The sequence below is a fragment of the Colossoma macropomum genome, unplaced genomic scaffold, assembly GCF_904425465.1.
Source record: "Colossoma macropomum unplaced genomic scaffold, Colossoma_macropomum, whole genome shotgun sequence".
Classification (NCBI taxonomy): Eukaryota; Metazoa; Chordata; class Actinopteri; order Characiformes; family Serrasalmidae; genus Colossoma; species Colossoma macropomum.
Window position 1 is genome coordinate 22,231,629 of NW_023494794.1, and position 19,701 is coordinate 22,251,329.

At 41.3% G+C, this 19,701-nt stretch overlaps 1 protein-coding gene across 3 annotated transcripts in view; it reads right to left on the reverse strand.

Moving 5' to 3' along the window:
• The window catches only part of LOC118814809 (UDP-glucuronosyltransferase 2C1-like), a 46,921-nt gene extending 27,922 nt beyond the window's left edge, over positions 1-18,999 (reverse strand). The window contains exon 1 of one of the 3 annotated variants that reach the window (XM_036580605.1): positions 18,198-18,999. In XM_036580605.1, the coding sequence (XP_036436498.1) occupies positions 18,198-18,918 (721 nt within the window). In that variant the 5' untranslated portion in view covers positions 18,919-18,999. Of the gene's footprint in view, positions 1-6,755; positions 7,502-14,209; positions 14,974-18,197 lie in introns of those variants that run through there. The other 2 variants (XM_036580598.1, XM_036580606.1) reach the window with 2 other exon arrangements.
• Between the last annotated feature and the right edge of the window lie 702 nt (positions 19,000-19,701).

A 19,701-nucleotide genomic window follows, 5' to 3' on the forward strand; every position in this document is an offset into this window, starting at 1 on the left:
CTACTTTGCCTTATATCACCCTACATGTATCTCTCCACCATGTAAGGCTTTTAAAAAATACACTGACTCACTTTTCTGTTTGACCAATGAACAGTTTTGCATTAAAAACCTACTCGGCCCTTTCTAGCACTTGTTTACTGTAATTAAGTGTCTCGATGATTAGGAACTGGTGGTACACCTTGTACAACATATGAAAAATGATCGCTGTGGGAGAAAGGCCAGCGCACACCCCATCGATTGTGCAACTGGGATGTGAACCTTGTGATGAAGGGGATTATCAGCGGTTGCCTGTGAGAAAGGTACAGTGAGTTAAAAACAAATCAGTAGAGCTGTGTGTGATTCAAACTGCACAATACAGCACTTTGATTAATGAATGATTTCCCTTCCAGACCCTCTCTAGAACAATTATTCAGGCTGATGTTTAAGGTTATTCTCTGAAAACTGATGCCTGTAACCCATTACCTTAAATGTACTTTACAATTTGACAAAGAATGGGCTTAAAGTCAGGAGAGTGGCTGAGGTCAGAATTAAAGGGCCTACCCTACATTCTTCATGTATTTTAATATTTTCCCCTCAAGTCCACTTCTGGCTGGATTTATGTACCAAAAACAGTTGTAATTCATATTTACACAAAACTTTTCCAAAATATTTGTATTCCCTATAATTAAAAATAGGCTGTTTCGGTTACTGTAGCCCGAATTAGTGGATCTATGTAAATGGATTGGTTTTCGTGACATTATATGAGTAATTCACTCAATTTACTTTTTGATACATGAACTGTATGAACTGGGGAGTGAACATAAACTTTTGAAACTTTAGCCATGTTTACACACCTCATAAAAATCTTTTATTAAAAAAGGAAAAATCTAAATTCTGACAAATGTATTTAAAAGTGCTGCTGTCAAAAGTACATCCAACTTTTTCGAATCCTCTTTTCACGTTAATGCTTTTGTAAAACTTCCAAATGATGTGCTTGCTTGATTTAGATGGTACCTAATACGCCAACTAGACTGAGAGCAAGTGCATTTTTTCTGCACAAGAAATGATTTTCTGAAAACTATTGCATAAATTACAGCATGGAAAGAACAACTTCATTGGGAAACCAGTGATCACTGCTTACCCACAATCTCTGCATACAAGGAATCCCACTTTGTTGCAGTCACAAGACTGAACAGAAGATCCTGAAAGAGATTAAATAAAACGTTTCTGAGTCTCTGAAGGAAATCCATTTGATCTGTGAGACAAATGGTGACCCCCGGCACATAGGAGGGTGGAGCTGGGAGCTGTCCGCAGAGTCGCTCCATGGAACTCCCGAAAGAGAACCTTAGACTAATGATAAAGGGCAAATTAAGCTTCTGGGCCAGAAGTTCCCCACACATATTCAAGGGGTCAGTCAGAAGGACCTCAAATTCTTCTTTACTCCACTTCTCCAGGAGATCTTCACGTGCAAAAAGATTCTTGCACAAGGCGCGGTTCTGCTCTGTACCTGAGTCAATGATTTCCTTCATCTTCAGAGTAGCCTGGATTATGTTGTCATTTTGCAGTTCATACGTCCAGTATTTGACAAATTTATCCATTTGGTTGATGAAGTCCTGCTTGGTGTGGGGCACCTGGATAATGTCCACATTGTAGCCCGGAGATTGAGTTGTCTTCACTGATGGTGTAGCACTGTGGGTAACTATAGTTAGATTGTGTCCTCTCGCGATTAGCTCTTCTATGATGACTTTCATGTTGAGCCAATGGCTGAATTCTCCTGGCCAGATCAGGATCTTCCCTGCTGAAACCCAGTGCAGAGCCTGACCCAGAATGAGAAGATGCAAAAAGTAGAAAGCACCTGTATCGCACGCAGTCATGGTGGCAAACTACAACCAGGCACCTCAGCAGGCAGACTAAGTTTCAAAGAGCTATTGCCTAAATAGCGAGAAATCCAAAATTATGCAATCCAGGATCAGAGGATATCCAGCATAAGATATACGTTACCACCTTAGCACTTTATCTCCGAGGCTGCGACCCCTAGGAGCTATATTGTCTTGAAATGAAATCAGATAACTGATTGCGCTTTGAATTCTACAAACACAAAGCAAGAAGGAGGTGCCTTCTTACAAATCCTACTGGGCATTACTGCATAGTTTTGATCACACAGTCTCTTTTTCCCTTGAGAACAAAGAATTACAGTCTACTAGAACTAAGCACAAATACTTTTTGCATAATACAAATTCATAACAGTTTAATCTGCCAATTAGCATGACATTATCTTAATGTTCACAATCTTGTAATTAGAAAATCCAGCTATTGTATAACAGGCACAGTTTCTGTCCAGAAAACAGTGCTGCCAAGGGGTCCTGGGAAAGGCCAAAGGGGGTGGCTGGCTCAACAGTGGTGCCACAGGCCATGGGGGGTGGCCAGAGAAAGGTGACTATATTCATTACTTTCTCAGTTGGTTGCCAGGTGTAGTTGAAATGTTAGAGCCAGGAAAACACCAAACTGTGCTAGACTCCATCCTCAGCTCCCCACCCCTACTTTAACATAAGGGGGGTGACAGTTCTCTGATGTTTGGTATTGGGAACATCTGGCCTGGCCAATAGAATCAGACCTTGTAAGTGGTACTGGTAGGAATGGATCAGACACGGCATGGCTGCTGGAGCTTTTAAACAGCTCAGTGTCACTGCTGGACTGAGAACCAAAAATATTCAGCTAACAGCATCCTGTGACCACTGATGAAGGACTAGAGTATGACTAAGAGGACGCCTGTGCAGCAACAGATGAGCTATCATTTCTGACTTTACATCTACAAGGTGGAATGGCAAGGTAGGAGTGTCTAATAGAGTGGACAGTGAGAGGACACAGTGTTTAAAAACTCCAGCAGCACTGCTGTGTCTGATCCACTCAGACCAGCGCAACACACATTAAAACCCCACCACCATGACAGCGTCACTTCAGTGCTGATGATCCACCATCCAAATAATACCTGCTCTGTGGTGGTACTGTGGGGGTCCTGGCCATTGAAGAACAGGGTAAAAGGGGGCTAACAAAGTATGCAGAGGAACAGATGCACTACTGTCTGTAATTGTAGAACTACAAAGTGCACCTATATATTAAGTGGAGCTGATAAAATGGACAGAGTGTAGAAAAAATGAGTTGGACTTAATGAAGTGGCCGGTAAGTGTATATCATATTTACTTTTTTAAAGAATGCACCAGTCAACATCACCTACTGTTACTCATGACTCAATTACAAACAGACGTGATAGGAAACATGCTGAAGATAAACGGCAGGTCAGTTTGTTATATTACGATCTACATCTACAAAACAGCAGTTTGGTCAGCGGCCGCAGGTGTTCCCTCGTTTTACTCCTATTCACTCAGTTGAGCCTCTGGTCTCCCTGTTCGCACCCGGTACGCATTTTACACCAAGGATGATTGTCTCCCTATGAGAGAGGGTCTCCAGTGCCACTGAGGGGCAAGGGGGGGGCCGAACAGCCAAAGGGGGCTGCTCAACTCAATGACACTGCTGTAGAGGGCCATGAAGAGTGGCCAGATGAGGCTGCTCAGCTCAATGGCAGTGGCAGCAAGGACCCAGGTCGTGAGAGGCCAGACGGGGCTGATCAACTCAACGACAGTGCTGTCGAGGGCCCAGGCAGCAAGAGGCCAGATGGGGCTGATCAACTCAACACCAGTGCCACTGAGGGCCGTGAATAGTGGCAAAAGGGGGCTACTAAACGCGACAACAGTGCTGCTGTGGACGGGTTGCAAGCAGCCAGAAGAGGCTAATAAAGACAGTGCCACCGAGGGCCCAGGTAGTGAGGAGCCAGAAGAGGCTGATCTAGAGGTCTGCAGGAATCCAGTTAAAATGAATGAGTTCATTCTAAAGAACTGCGGAGCAACCGATCACATGCACAACACGCAAATTCTGGTAGCCTACAGAGACGGCAGAGCCTTCAGTCTGACAGGCACAGCTGCCGAGCCCAGCACAACCAAAAAAAAAAAACGTTTTGTGGGTCTGCGGGCCAAAACGTTTTAGTTGCAGGCGGGCGCGGGACAAATGATTCCGATTTTCTGTGGGAGTGGGATGAAATCTTGCAGACCTCTAGGTCAATCAACAAAATAGCCTAGATTAGGGTTCAGAAACTGGTCTATAACTCTGCCTACACTTTCTATCTTTGCACCTCAACGTGCGTGTGTGCCACGCCCCCAAAGTGGCCAGCAGTTCTCGGCTCCCTGTAATGAAAATACAGCATTCATTTAAACAATGCAAGCTCACATGGGTCTTTACTGCGCTTAAATTACTATGAAGTTTGGAACAGTTTAACGGGTGCAATCCGATAATCAGGGGTTGCTGCAGCACCCTCAGAACCCCCCACTTCCTGCGTCCCTGCCCCTGAGGATAAATGACAAGGCCTAGTGGACGAGGGCATGTTAAAACTGGTTCTGGAACAAGCAAAAGAGGTGCAAGTCAGATCAAGGCATGCAACAACTAAGAATGAATTATTTAAAGGGCAATTCCACCAAGTTTTCAAAATGTATGCAAAATTCAATCACTGAGACGTGAACTAAGTCATTCAAAGTGGTTTGATGTAAAGTGGCTCATTGTTGGGAAACTTACAGACTCAGATTTCTCTACAGTGGTGGTGACAGGAACCAGCGATTACAATGCCTTAAACACAAATTTAGACACTTTATTTAAAAATAACTGTCCAAAGCCAGCAGTGAACCTACACGTCTTCTGGGTGTTTATATGTAATGTTGAAAATGGTAAAAGAGTGGTAAATCTAGGACTACTTTGCCTTATATCACCCTACATGTATCTCTCCACCATGTAAGGCTTTTAAAAAATACACTGACTCACTTTTCTGTTTGACCAATGAACAGTTTTGCACTAAAAACCTACTCGGCCCTTTCTAGCACTTGTTTACTGTAATTAAGTGTCTCGATGATTAGGAACTGGTGGTACACCTTGTACAACATATGAAAAATGATCACTGTGGGAGAAAGGCCAGCGCACACCCCATCGATTGTGCAACTGGATGTGAACCTTGTGATGAAGGGGATTATCAGCGGTTGCCTGTGAGAAAGGTACAGTGAGTTAAAAACAAATCAGTAGAGCTGCGTGTGATTCAAACTGCACAATACAGCACTTTGATTAATGAATGATTTCCCTTCCAGACCCTCTCTAGAACAATTATTCAGGCTGACGTTTAAGGTTATTCTCTGAAAACTGATGCCTGTTACCCATTACCTTAAATGTACTTTACAATTTGACAAAGAATGGGCTTAAAGTCAGGAGAGTGGCTGAGGTCAGAATTAAAGGGTCCATATTCCACATTCTTCTTTAACATCCCCCCCCTCCACTTCTGGGTATGTTTTTGTATGAAAAGTCATAATTAATTTTTTTCATGAAAATTGTCCAACCTCCATATATCGATTAGAATTAAACATGCTTTTTTTTTAAGTATCTCCAAAATGGTCATTTTACAGGCGAAGGAAAAATGGTCTTAACTTGTAAGTTAATGTAACGAAATGATTTTGGAGCATTTCTATTGGTTCATTCACCATAAATTTGTTAAACAATTTAAAGGACAGACAAAAAAAGGACAAAAATGGAGATTTGTTTTTTGCACAGCAATGATATGTAAATGAGCTTTGTTCTGATTGGCTGTAATGTGTTTCATTCAAAAAACAGCCCCGGTTGACATATTCCTTATAATTTCAGTGTGAATGGCAGGGGCTAAACTGCTGTAGGTGGATTAAGTGGATACACACCGATCAGGCATAACATTACGACCATATATATCAGCTCCACTTACTATATAGGTGCACTTTGTAGTTCTACAATTACACACTGTAGTCCATCTGTTTCTCAGACACAGCAGCACTGCTGGAGTTTTTAAACACCTCAGTGTCACTGCTGGACTGAGAATAGTCCACCAACCAAAAATATCCAGCCAACAGCGTCCTGTGACCATTGATGAAGGACTACAGGAATGACCCACACAAACTGTGCAGCAGCAGATGAGCTATCGTCTCTGACTTTACATCTACAGGGTGGACAGACAAGGTAGGGGTGTCTAATAGAGTGGACAGTGAGTGGACACAGTGTTTAAAAACTGATCCACTCAGACCAGCGCAACACACACTAACACACCACCACCATGTCAGTGTTGCTGCAATGCTGAGAAAGATCCACCACCCAAATAGCACCTGCTCTGTGAGGGTCCGTGGAGGTCCTGACCACTGAAGAACAGGGTGAAAGGGGGCTAACAAAGTATGCAGAGAAACAGATGGACTACAGTCTGTAACTGTAGAACTACAAAGTGCACCTATATAGTAAGTGGAGCTGATAAAATGGACAATGAGCGTAGAAATGAGGAGGTGGTCCTAATGTTATGCCTGATCAGTGTATGTAAATGTATTGTTTTCATGACATCACAAAAGCAACTGAAGGATTTAGCCTCCATGTATGGACTGTATGAACTGGGGAGTGAAAGGTACATTTCAAAACTTTAGCTGTGTTTAAATACTACATCAAACTCTTTCTTGTCTTTTCATATTAACGCTTTTGTGTAGCAACAAATCAATTACCAAATGATGCGCTTGTGCTTCTCGTGATTTAGATGGTACTTAATACGCTCAGGAGACCGAGAGCAAGTGCATGTTTTCTCTTGCATTTTTTTTTTCAGCATAAGAAACGATTAACTAAACGTATACTGTAATCTAAATTACAACATGCAAAGAATAACTTAACTGGGAATTGCTTACCCAAAAACTCTGCATACAAGGAATCCCACTTCGCTGACACCACAAGACTGAACATCAGATCCTGATAGAGATTAAACAAAACGTTTCTGAGTCTCTGAGGAAAATCCATTTGATCCGTGTGACAAATGGTGACCCCCGGCACGTAGGAAGGTGGCGCTGGGAGCTGTCCGCAGAGTCGCTCCATGACATTCCCAAAAGAGAACCTCAGACTGATGATAAATGGCAGATTCAGCTTCTGGGCCAGAAGATCCCCGCATGTAGTCATGGGGTCAGTCAGAAGGACCTCAAATCCTTCCTTACGCCACTTCTCCAGGAGATCTTCTCTTGCAAAAAGATTCTGGCAAAAGATGTAATTCTGCTCTGCAACCAAGTCGATGATTTCCTTCATCTTCAGGGAAACCTGGATTATGTTGTCATTTGCCATTTCGTATGTCCAGTACTTCATAAATTTTTCCAAACCGTCAATGAAGTCCTGCTTGGTGTGGGGCACCTGGATAATGTCCACATCGTAGCCCGGAGACTGAGTTGTCTTCACTGATGGTGTAGCACTGTGGGTAACTGTGGTTACATTGTGTCCTCTTGCGATTAGCTTGTCTATGATGACTTTCATGTTGAGCCAGTGGCTGAATTCTCCTGGCCAGATCAGGATCTTTCCTGCTCTCACACTGAGCGGAGCCTGACCCAGAGCAAGAAGAAGCAGAAGCCAGAAGGCAGGTCTCTTACATGCAGTCATGGTAGCAACTACAACCAGGCACCTCCGCAGGCAGACTAAATTTCAAAGGCACAACTTTTGCCTAAATAGCGAGAAATCCAAAATTGCGTAATCCAACGTAAGAGAATAGCCAGCATATAATGTACGTTACCACCTTAGCAGTTTATTTCCATGGCTGTATCCCCTGGGAACTGTGTGTTCTTGAAATCACATCACATGACTCTGAATTCTACAAACACAATGCAAGAAGGTGGTGCCTTCTTACAAATCTCATTAGGCATTACTAATAACCGGTTGATATGCAGCCCAGTTTCGAACACATATTTCCGTCTTATTTCCACCTGAGAACAAGGGATAACAGAACTGACCACAAATATTTCTCATAACAGCTTAACCCACCAATTAGCATGACATTCCCTTAATATTCACAATCTCTGTCGTAACTGGAAAAACCTGTTATTATATAACAGGCGCAATTTCTGTCCAAAGAAAAAAAGGCTTTCCACTTCACTGTGTAAGAATAAGCTGGAGAAAACAGCAGCATGTCCTTTTCTCCAAAGTACAGAATAATTGGAAGTATGATTATTTACATCTTTAAGATAATTACTAAGTACACACTAAATATAAAAAAGAGGTTCTATGACAGTAGCAGAAGCTGTTTTGGTGCTACATAGAACGATTTTTTAACCAGTTTTATTACCCAGCGCCACCGACAGCTGCTAGGGGTGGCCAAAGAGGGCGCCTGGCCTACCCGTGGGCCATGGGGAGTGGACAGAGAAAGGCAAAGAGCCTAACAGTGCTGACAGAGGCTCTCCAACATAAGAGGAGATGGCAATCCTCTGTTGTTTGGCTTTAGGGAAAAGAGTAACGGCTTGGCCAGTTAAATCAGACTTCATAAGTTGTAAGCCAATCATATCCGACCTTTACGTCAGTAAAGCTCTTCCATGTTTTACGACAGTTCTCTTCAGCAACAGCAAAACAGGTCACGATCGTAGCACACAACAGTTCAAAAACAGAAATTATTGCTTATCACTGCTATTATAAAATACAGAAATACTGATTTTAACAACCATACAGCTGTTTAGTCCTGCACATACTCGCACTGCGAAGACGTGTTTGCACTGCTTACCCGAATAGCATGACTAAGCCGCTCTTACTGTCTGCTACAAGCTGCTGTATAACATGAACATACCTTTTATCATCTGAAGACTGTGAAATAAAACTGGGGATGTTTGCTAGCTTGCCAGTTATAGCTATGGCTATAGTGAAATGTGGGCTAATTCAGCTCATTTGTTTAGTTTAAAACAATAAAAGTGCTATCAGTAATGCTGATTTGACACAAGTAAGTACTAGTGAAGTCGTGGGGATTCATGAGTTGTTTAGGTTGTCATTAAGGTATTTATAATAATGTTCAGCAATGATGAGCCAATGTCTGGGAAAAGACACCCAACATATACGAGAGTTGCTTTTTTAAAGAACAGTGTACAGGTATGTAGTCGATTTCATACTTTATTTCATACAGTGCCTTGCAAAAGTATTCATCCCCCTTAAAAGTCATCTGATTCGTATAGATTACAAATGACACTTTAGTGCTTGTGTTCGTCTTCGCCCTCCTAACACTGGAGGTATCGTGTGATTGGGGGATTGTAACTAGTGGGTGGAATTGGATACAACTAAATTGGGGAGAAAATTGGACAAAATTCAAAAAAATAAATAAATTTTGGAGTCCACAAGTGTCATCCAACCAATTTGAACAACCAGAAGCAAAGGAACAATGGGTAAAAATCTCTCCAAAGCCGTGTGCAAAGCTCACACTAATAGACTTAAAGCTGTTACTGCAGTAAAATGTTTTCAAATTTTCAAAAATTTGCTAACAAATAATTGTTTTTGACTTTTAAAATGTGCTTTAAGAGAATAATCGTTTACAATAAAAATACTGACACTGTACTATTCCACAGTATTAAGTATTTTGTTGGTCATTCCATCTCCATTTGGAAATGAATGAGTTCTCCAAGATGCTGGTGGAGTGCCATAAACTCTGACTGGGCTAATAGGCCTAAGAGGGCTGCTCAACTAGATGACAGTGTTGCAGAAGACCTTGAAGAGTGGTCAGAGGAGGGTAGAGTGTAGATAGGAGGGAGAGAAATGAACAGATAATGGACAGAAAGAAAGAAAGAAGCTCGAAGTTAGTGTGTTCATGAATCAATGAAGAAGTAAGGACATAGTTTCAGTTGAGTGTGTATAAGCAAGAGGCTGAAAAGCAGCAGTTTTGGTTTGTTTTGTGGAAAGAAGAAGCAAAATATGTCTGCTTCTTTCTGCAATGCTGCCTCTAGGGTCTGTCGTTTTTGCTGAGGGGACACAGATCCTGCCACAAACAGGTTTTTAATCATAGAGAAAAAACATTTAACCAAGAACTGTTTATTTAAATGGTTCTTTGAGTTGCCACAGTTTTATAAATAACCACTGCCTTTACTGAAAAACGCTTGAAGAGCTACTTTTGTTTTAAAGGGTGTAATTCATATTGATATCAGATGCATCTCCAGATGACCCTTTTCTAGTTTTCTAATGCTGAGAATCAGAAAGAGCAGAGCTCCCTCTTGGGTAGGAAAGTAGCACCACACTCTCACTTTAACTTTTGGTTTATTTGACAAGATTTTAATTTATTTGACTTTTAACTTAAATGAATTGTTACCAAGGGGAGAAAATATCAGAATAAAATCATGCACATTTATCTAAACACTAGTCACTATCTCTACCTTTAGCCTGCACGCAACTGACAAACTAACTCTGACCTCTGACGACACTGCTCATTGGTAGTGAATGGGGGCAAAGGATAGAGAGCGGGGGCCTGTTTGCTTTACATATGTACTTTACAGCTCCATAGACCTTGATGTATAACCTTGCTGTCAGGTGAGAGGCTAGAATTAATAGTAAAAGCATTGCTGTGAATACATATTGATGTTTTCCTCTATACGGATACTCTATATGCTTTACTGTGGAGAAAACACAAATGACTTTCAGTTAATGTGCGTGCGTTCCTTCCTTTCAATCATTTAAAGGTTATTTTATGTTATGTGGAGCAGTAAAGAGAAGGTGTTAGGAGGGGTCACCAAAGAGACAGGGTCTCAAAAATGATTGTACCTTTGTTTTTGCATGTTATTTTTAAGGCTTACTGAAAGATTCTTAATTGAAACGCTTCATTCAATAAAAAATTATTAGAGACTAGCTTTCTATACAGTACCACCTTGCATTCTGTCACCCCTCATAGTAGCTCCCTCTGTGTAAAAGTGCCCAGAAATAAAAATATGAACAATGAACGAAATGAACAAATAGTCAAATCTGTCACTTTACTTTTGTAACCCATAAAAAACCATACTACATTCTTTTACTCTCAACAACATTCTGACTTGTGATTGGGCAATAATTTCAGGTCTAGTAGGCCAACCAGGTGATCTGTATGCAGCAGATTATGTTTAAGCAGAATTTCATTTGATAATGATCACGCTCACGCTGACAGTGTGAAAGCTCTGCCCTGTTCATCAGCGCCGAAATGACAGACACGTTTTGCGCTGTGCATGCCATGCAGAGGTTCTTCAAGGGTTCCTCAGTAAAGACAGTGGTTCTACACAGAGCCGTGGACACTCACAAGTACCATTTGCATGGTTAAATGGTTTTTGCATAGTGAAAATGGTTCTTCAGATTGATAGAGAATGTGTCATGTATGGTTATGTATGTATATGAGGTCAAATTTGTAACAATAGATAAACCCTTTTTGGTGCTATATAGAACCACTGAAGAACCATTTAAGAGTATAGTACGAGTAAAACAGGCCTAGTGATGTTCTCTAGCCTTCCCTTACATTGGTGTGGGTGCATTAAAACCACCATTGGCGCCATTATTCCACAGACAAATTTCATGCTCTACAGACAAATAAACAAGCACAATTGTGGAGATTTCAATGGGCCTTGAATCAAATGTATCTGTCCTTATAACTTTGTTTCAACAGCCAAGATGCAAAGCTTTTGAGAAGCAACAAGCATGATCATTTCGGCCAGTTGAATGCATCATATTGATATGCAGTCATGTTGCTTATGTTCATATTCACAGCTTACTGCATGCTATGCAATAGTTGTAATTACAGTGCTGTAACAAAAATAATGTGTACGTTTATGAAAAGTTTGGCACTTTCTTGTTGCGACAGGATCTGTTAAGGGAAATGAGGTGAGGCAAGGGGTTTACGCAAAACTTTTCAGGGGTCACTGCTGTAATAATACAACCCCATTTCAAAAAGTTGGGACGCTGTGCAAAATGTAAATAAAAACAAAATGCAAATGATGTGCAAATCATTTAAACCCTATATTTAATTGAAAATAGTACAAAGACAACATATCAAAACAATATAAAAAATGAAACTGAGAATTTTTATTGTTTTTTGAAAACTATATGCCCATATTGAATTTGATGCCAACAACACATTCCAAAAAAGTTGGCACGAGGGCAACAAAAGACTGGTAAAGTTGTGTAATGCTAACAAAACACCTGGTGGTTGATTGACAACAGGTCAGTAACATGATTGGGTATAAAAAGAGTAAGAGAAAGAGTCTTTCAGAAGTAAAGATGGGGAGAGGTTCACCATTCTGTGAAATACTGCGCCGGCAAATAGTGCAACAATTCAAGAATAATGTTTCTCAACGTAAAATAGCAAAGAACTTTTGCTTTTCATCATCTACGGTACATAATATCATTAAAAGATTCTGGGAATCCAGAGAAATCTCTGTATGCAAGGGACAAGACCAAAAACCAGTATTCGCTGGCCATGATCTTTGGGCCCTCAGGCAGCACTGAATTAAAAACAGACATGATTCTGTAGTGGATATCACTGCATGGGCTCAGGAACATTTCTGAAAAGCACTGTCTGTGAAAACAGTTTGTTGTGGCATCCACAAATGCAAGTCAAAACTGTAAAACGCAAAGAGGACACTGTACATGAACAGGATCCAGAAATGCTGCCACCTTCTCTGGGCCCGAGCTCATTTAAAATGGACTGAGATGAAGTGGAAAAGTGTCCTGTGGTCTGACAAAACAAAATATGAATTAGAAAATATGAATAGAATTTCTTTTTGGAAATCATGGTCACTGTGTCCTCCAGGCTAAAGACCACTCAGCTTGTTATCAGTGCACAGTTCAAAAGCCAGTATTCATGAAGGTATAGGGGTGCATTAGTGCACATGTTATGGGTGACGTGAACATCTGTGAAGGCACCATTAATGCTGAATGATATATACAGGTTTTGGCAACACATGCTGCCATCCAGACAACGTCTTTTTCAGGGAAGGCCTTGCTTATTTCAGCAAGACAACGTTAAACCACATTCTGCATGTATTACAACAGCATGGCTCATATGCCCAGACCTGTCACCGCTGAAAACATTTGGTGCATTATGAAATGAAAAATCCAAGAAAGGAGATCCTAACCTGTTGAGCAGCTGAAATCCTATATCAAACAAGAACAGGAAAACATTTCACTTTCAGAACTGCAGCAGTCGGTCTCCTCAGTTCCCAAACGCTTACAGTGTTTGTTTAAAGAAGAGGTGAAGAAACACAGTGGTAAACATGCCCTCGTCTCAACTTTTTTGTGGAACGTGTTGTTGGCATCAAATTCAAAAAGGGCATATATTTTTCCAAAAACAATAACATTTCTGATTTTCAACATTTGATTTGTTGTCTTTGTAGTATTTTCCTTTAAAAAATATGGTGTACTTGATTTGCATATCATTGCATCCTATTTTTATGTACATTTTCCCAACTTTTTTGGAAATGGGGAGGTAAATGAGAATTCAAAACTTCATATTGTGTTGACAACATTCTCTCAATATTGTGTCTTTCGAGCATCTTTCATTTGCTGTCTTTTGTAGAAACCACTGTCAATGATAAAAACAATGTGTCTGGGTGCATCCCACTAGGGTAAAGTGGGCGGGGCTTATGCTATGCTCACGCCCCATGCTCAAATAACATGCCCTTTTCCTGAAGTCTCTTATAAATTTTAGGAGCTGTTGATTTTTGGGGTTATTTTGTTAGAGGGCAGTGCTCAGGCATTTTATTTGAAAATGAAGCCAAACCAATCTGTCGAGTATTTAACTACAGCTGTGCAGAATCCAGACCTTTTCAACACAAAGCTTTAAAATTTAAATCAAATCTGAAAACAGGTGTACTGGTGCACCCCTAACCCCTGAGAAACATCTGCACTGATCTACAAGCCACAGTCATGACAGAACATGGACAAACAGACAGATTCCACATTTCACCAGGCCGCATACTTGTTTAACCTGTATAGTGAACATGTAGTCAGAGAAGCATATGTTTTTGAACTTTGGTGTTGGTGAAGTCTTTTGAGAGTTCCTTGAATTGCAAACAAAATAAGCAAATAGATCCTTGACAAATCAGGTTTCAGAAGCCCAAACTGAAGCCCTTATTTTAGGACGTATTATGAAAGATAACCACTGGAAAAGACATTTATGCTTGTAAATAGGAAGAAGACAACCAACAAGATGGATGGAGAGGAATCGTGAACAAGCCATTAAAGAGTGAATATGTGAAGACCTAAACAGAACACAAGATATTCTGGAGGAACACTATCATATGGTCACCAGGAGTCAGAATCGACTTGACGGCACTTAATTAGACCCGTAATGGTGGTATTAACCTGCAGTCTAAATTAAAACATACAAAGAAATATCACTTACCCAAGACCTCAGTATACAAGGAATCCCACTTTATGGCAGTCACAGAACTAAGCAGAAGATCTTGAAAGACATTAAACAAAAGGTTCTTCACTCTCTGAAGGAAATGCATTTGATCCGTGTGACCAATGGTGACTCCTGGCACATAGGAGGGTGGTGTTGGCATCTGTCCGCAGAGTCGCTCCAAGACATTCCCGAAAGAGAACCTCAGACTGATGATAAATGGCAGATTCAGCTTCTGGGCCAGAAGTTCCCCACACATATTCATGGGATCAGTCAGTAGAAGATCAAACTGTTCCTGACTCCACTTGTTCAGAAGATCTTCACGTGCAAACAGATTCCGGCAAAAGGCTTGGTTCTGCTCTGTGGCTATTTCCAGGATACCCTTGATCTTCAGAGAAGCCTGGATTATGTTGTCATGTTGCAGGTCATTTGTTATGTACTTTATAAAGCTCTCCATATGGTCAGTGAAGTCCTGCTTGGTGTGGGGCACCTGGATAATGTCCACATTGTAGCCTGGAGACGGAGTTGTCTTCACTGATGGTGTAGCACTGTGGGTAACTATAGTCACACTGTGTCCTCTCGCAATTAGCTCTTCTATGATGACTTTAATGTTGAGCCAGTGGCTGAATTCTCCTGGCCAGACGAGGATCTTTCCTGCCAAAACAAAGTGTGGAGCCTGGCCCAGAGTGAGAAGAAGCAGAAGGCAGAAAGCAGCTCTCTCATATGCAGTCATCGTAGCAAGTGAAACAGACTTGGCTTAGCATGCAGTCTGAACTTCACAGGCAGACCTACTGACTAGCTGGCCAGTCAGAGGCCAGAAATCATAACGTTACGCAATCCACAAGGCCGATTTGAAAGCACTTGGACCTTTGCCAATAATGTGACTTACTTCTCTCTTTGTATGTAATGTAAGGGCTAAGATCATAAAGAAAGAAGGTGGTGCCTTCTTACAAAGATCCACAGGGAATACACACACACACTCACACACACATGTAAAGCATGCATGTATGTGTGTGTATATACACATACACAGTAGTGTCCCAAAACCTAGCCAAATTGTTTAAAACTGAACAAAGAACAAAGACGTGGTTCCAGATTTCTCTTCAATGTCTCCAGCCACTGAAAGGATTTGTTAAATTCCAACACCATCACACCTGATTTAATAATGGACTGATTAGCCAAACTAAGGCCCAGTCCCAATTCTTATTTTTACCACTACCCCTTGTTTTCGAGTGTCACCTTGTCCCTTGGAACTGGGTTCTTTCCCTATGAAATGGAGCAACCCTCAAATGAAGAAGAACATTACTTCGTTAACAGGCTATTAGCGCTGCTCTGTAGGCGACCCTGCCAGCCTGCAGTGACAGCAGAGGAGGGTAAATGTCAGCAACCTCACTGCTGGGCTTTAGTTACATATAGGACATCAAATGTCTTCAAAGAGGGGGATGTGATAATTATTTATTATCACCCACCCCTGATTTTTTAGTGACATGAGGCTGAAGTCAGTTTTGTGCCAGGTTCTTGTTCAAATTTTCCTGTTCCACCTTAAATGGGCAGCAGTTACATTCTGGCTCCTCAAGCTGCACCATTTAAGGTGGAACAGGAAATTTATCTAGCAAGCTATTGAGACTTAAGCATACTACTAGCGTTTTTGTATGCTTGTAATGAAGAAAAGGACCGTAATACATTGAAACGACATTAAACTAAAATAACAGAGGAAAATATATAAATGTGTGGGTTTCTTTGGTCGTTTGTGCAGCCATCTTGCTGCTTTTTTCTTTTTTTTATTATAACAGTCTGTTTGAAGTGTGAACCTGAAAAATCTCCGTTTGGAGGGCCATGTAACCCTAACACATCACCCTACCCCTCTGTCTCAACAAAAATCAGGACACCCTTCCCCTAGGCGTAAATGCGCAAAACAAAGGGGTAGGGCTAAGTGATAGGGGCAAAGGGTGAAATGGGATTGGGCCCAAGTATTCAATGGCACCTTTAAATAATACTGGGCTTGGTTAAGAAGAGGTTTAACTTTAGGATTAAAATTTAAACAGACATACAGAAAATCAACACTTAATGAATTGATGTTATTTGTGTTTATTCTAAAACTTGTGCTTTTCTGAGGAAATAAATGCCTATATATGAAAATAAATCACTGCAGTCAGAATGAAACCTATTTTTTTGCTGTCTTTTAAATGTTTTTAAAAACAGTTGCTGTTTACACTGTGTCAATGACAAGTGGATGAATAGAAATGGTCCAAAATGACTATGAATAAAATCAATGTACATTAACTTACAATGAAATGTAAGAATGTTTTTGGCTTCTCCAGTAAAGTTACTTCTTTAAAGGCTCTGTTCCAATTAGAAAGTGCATTAGAAAGTGTGTTCTTCGTAGAGGCTGTGTTCACTTATTTTCACTTAGAAAACCAAAAAAAACATGTATGTACCTAGCTGTACCACCATGGTTCACTGGGGGGGCTGTGGCCATGTTGAAAACCTTTTTTAGTTTTTGTAGTTTCACATGTTGTTCTCATGCTAAAGGTTAGATTTGGATGCAATTTAGACAATGTTTTGTGCTTAAGTGTCAGTTCAGCCTGTATTGCTTCATTTAAGGTGTGCAGTCAGTCACTAATAGCTGGGTGCATATAAAGAAATATGCTTAATATTAAAGACATACTTGATAATTGGAATGTATTACAAAGTATTGTTGCTTTCCTGGGGGGTTTATACTAGTACACTCTTACAAAAGATGGACTACAGTCTGTAATTGTGGAACAACAAAGTGCACTTATATGGTAAGTGGAGCTGATAAAGTGGACAATGAGTCGACCCTTTGGAATTATAAGATTCAATTCAAAATTGAGTTATTTAAATATACCTATTCTGTGACACCTGAACTTTCTGTGGGGTGTTTTTTTTTTAACTGTATGCATTTTGGACTCTTTATCTAGAAAACAGAAAGGTTCTGTCTCCAAAGTCAAACTCTAACTTAGTTCTATAAGGTTCTGCGAGCCAGTCAGCACTTTGAATACCCACAAGAGGACCAATCAGGTTCTGCTTCTTTGTCTCTGCACTGGACAAAATATTCAGCACTTACATTTAATCTATTTAATTTAATCTATCAATCGATTCTTTTTTGAATAAACAAAAGATGATTTGTCCTAAAACAAAAAATAAAGGTCCTAATAAATTAATAAATAAACAATAAAAACTGTCACAGAAAGCATTAACTTTAACTTTCCGATACATGTAGACACTCTGTTACAACACTAGTTTTATGTTTTAAAATAAATTACAAGTTAACTGCTTGTGTTCCTTGAAAACTGTTGCTTCTTTTCATGTTTTGCCAGATAGAACCTTATAACTCCAAGCAGAAAGTGAGTTCTTAGGATTAGAAGGTTCTGTCTGCATTTGGCCTGTTTCAGAAGAACAAATTTACAAATTTGAGAGGATTTTGATATCATACATGTAGAGCACATTTAGGGTGTCTCAATATCTCAAAACTGCTCAGAATGCAGACAGAACCTTATAATACTAAGGGGACGAATTGACATGTCAAATTTTGTCATTTTGATCATGATGATGTTTTTACTTAAGTTCACCAGTTCAGCCTGTATTGCTGTATTTAAGGTGCACAATTAGTCACCCACAGCTGGGTGCATATAAAGAAACAGATGCTTGATATTAAATAAGATGTATTTGATTACTGTAATGTATTACAAACAAGTATTGTTACCTTGCTGGTGGGGCAAGGGTTCTTTAGTAAAGACAGTGGTTCTATTATAGAACAGTGAGTGGACACAGTGTTTAAAAACTCCAGCAGCACTGCTGTATCTGATCCACTCGTACCAGCGCAACAAACTATGCAGAGAAACAGATGGATTATAGTCTGTAATTGTAGAACTACAAAGTGCTTCTATATGGTCAGTGGAGCTGATAAAATGGACAACGACTATACAAACAAGGAGGTGGTTTTAATGTTATGGCCGCAACTTACCCAGCAACTCACTGTAGAACCCGTTAAGGCTCCCTATGCTGAACATCTGGAAGACCACCGAGTAGAAACCATACAACAGCACGTTGTAGGTGCGCTCGGCGAAGCTCATACGGTCCGTGAGCTGGACTGGAGAGATGGGCACGTAGGACGGTGGGGTTGGCATCTGACCACATATTCTCTCCATTGTGTAGCCCAAGGACAGTCTGAGAGAGATGACGAAGGGGACTTGGAGCATTTCTGCGAGCAGGTCGACGCAGGGGATCATGGGGTCAAACAGGAACGTGTCGAACTCGGCCGCTTTCAGAGTGGTCAGCAGCTGCTGGTTGCGCAGCATGGCGCCGCAGCCGATTCTCTGGAACGCTTGGATCCTCAGAGATAAATCCGTAGTCTTGAGGATCATCTGCAGCCTGGAGGACGTGTGCGCCTCGTGCATCCACAGGTGGATCATCTCCTCGGAGAGCGCGTGGATTTCCTGGGAGTTCATGGGCACGTCGAAGGCGATGAAGTCGAAGCGGCTGTCGTGCTCAATGGACGGCGATTCTGACATGACCAGCACGCTGACGCTGTGGTTCCTGTCCAGAAGCTCCTCCAGGATCACTCGCATGTTGTGCCAGTGGCTGTACTCTCCGGGCACCGCCAGCACTTTACCGCCCCGAGCCGAGCCGAGCAAGCAGAGCAGCAGCGCCAGGCGGAGGAAGAGCGGCTTCATCGTACCATGCATTGTCCACTTTCTACAGCTCTCTCTCTCTCTCTCTCTTTCTCTCTCTCTCTCTCTCTCTGTCTCTCTCTCTCTCTCTCTCTCAGGGTTTCACTTTCTTCACCTCACTCTCTCTCTCTCTTTCTACTTTCTCAGTCTTTCACGTTCTTCACCTCTCTCTCTCTCTACTTTCTGTTTTTCACTTTCTTCACCTCTCTCTCTCTCTCTCTCTCTCTCTCTCTCTCTCTCTACTTTCCCAGTCTTTCACTTCCTTCAGCTCTCTCTTTCTCACTCTGTCTTCCCGAAGATCACCGCCCGGCCACAGTGGCGTTTTTTTTGAAGGGGGATTCCACCAATTTTTCAAAATTTCTGAGCACGTCAGTCCTCGCTCAGCCATTCAGGGTGGTTTGATGTGAAACGGTTCATTGTAAAGAAACTTTCTGTGAGGGAGCTTTTAGAGGTGGACGTCTGGTTCCTATCACCACCACTGGGAACAATTTTGACTCTGTAAGTTTGTCTAGAACAGAGCATTTCACACCAAACAGCTCAACCATTTAATTTTGTAGAATTTTCGAAAAATCGGTTGAGTTCCCCTTAGGTGGGCGCTTTACAGCAGACCGCAGTGCAATCCCTGCTTCGTAACAGACCGCACTGCCTTCGGGTTTACGAGGCTGAAGTGGTCTTTCTATTCCAGTTTTCCATTACGGTGACTTTTCCAGATTTCTCCATAAGTCAGTCGCTAAGATGGAAACAAAGCCATTCAGAGCGGTTTGGTGTTGAAGTGTTTCGTTCTAGGTCAGGGTCGGC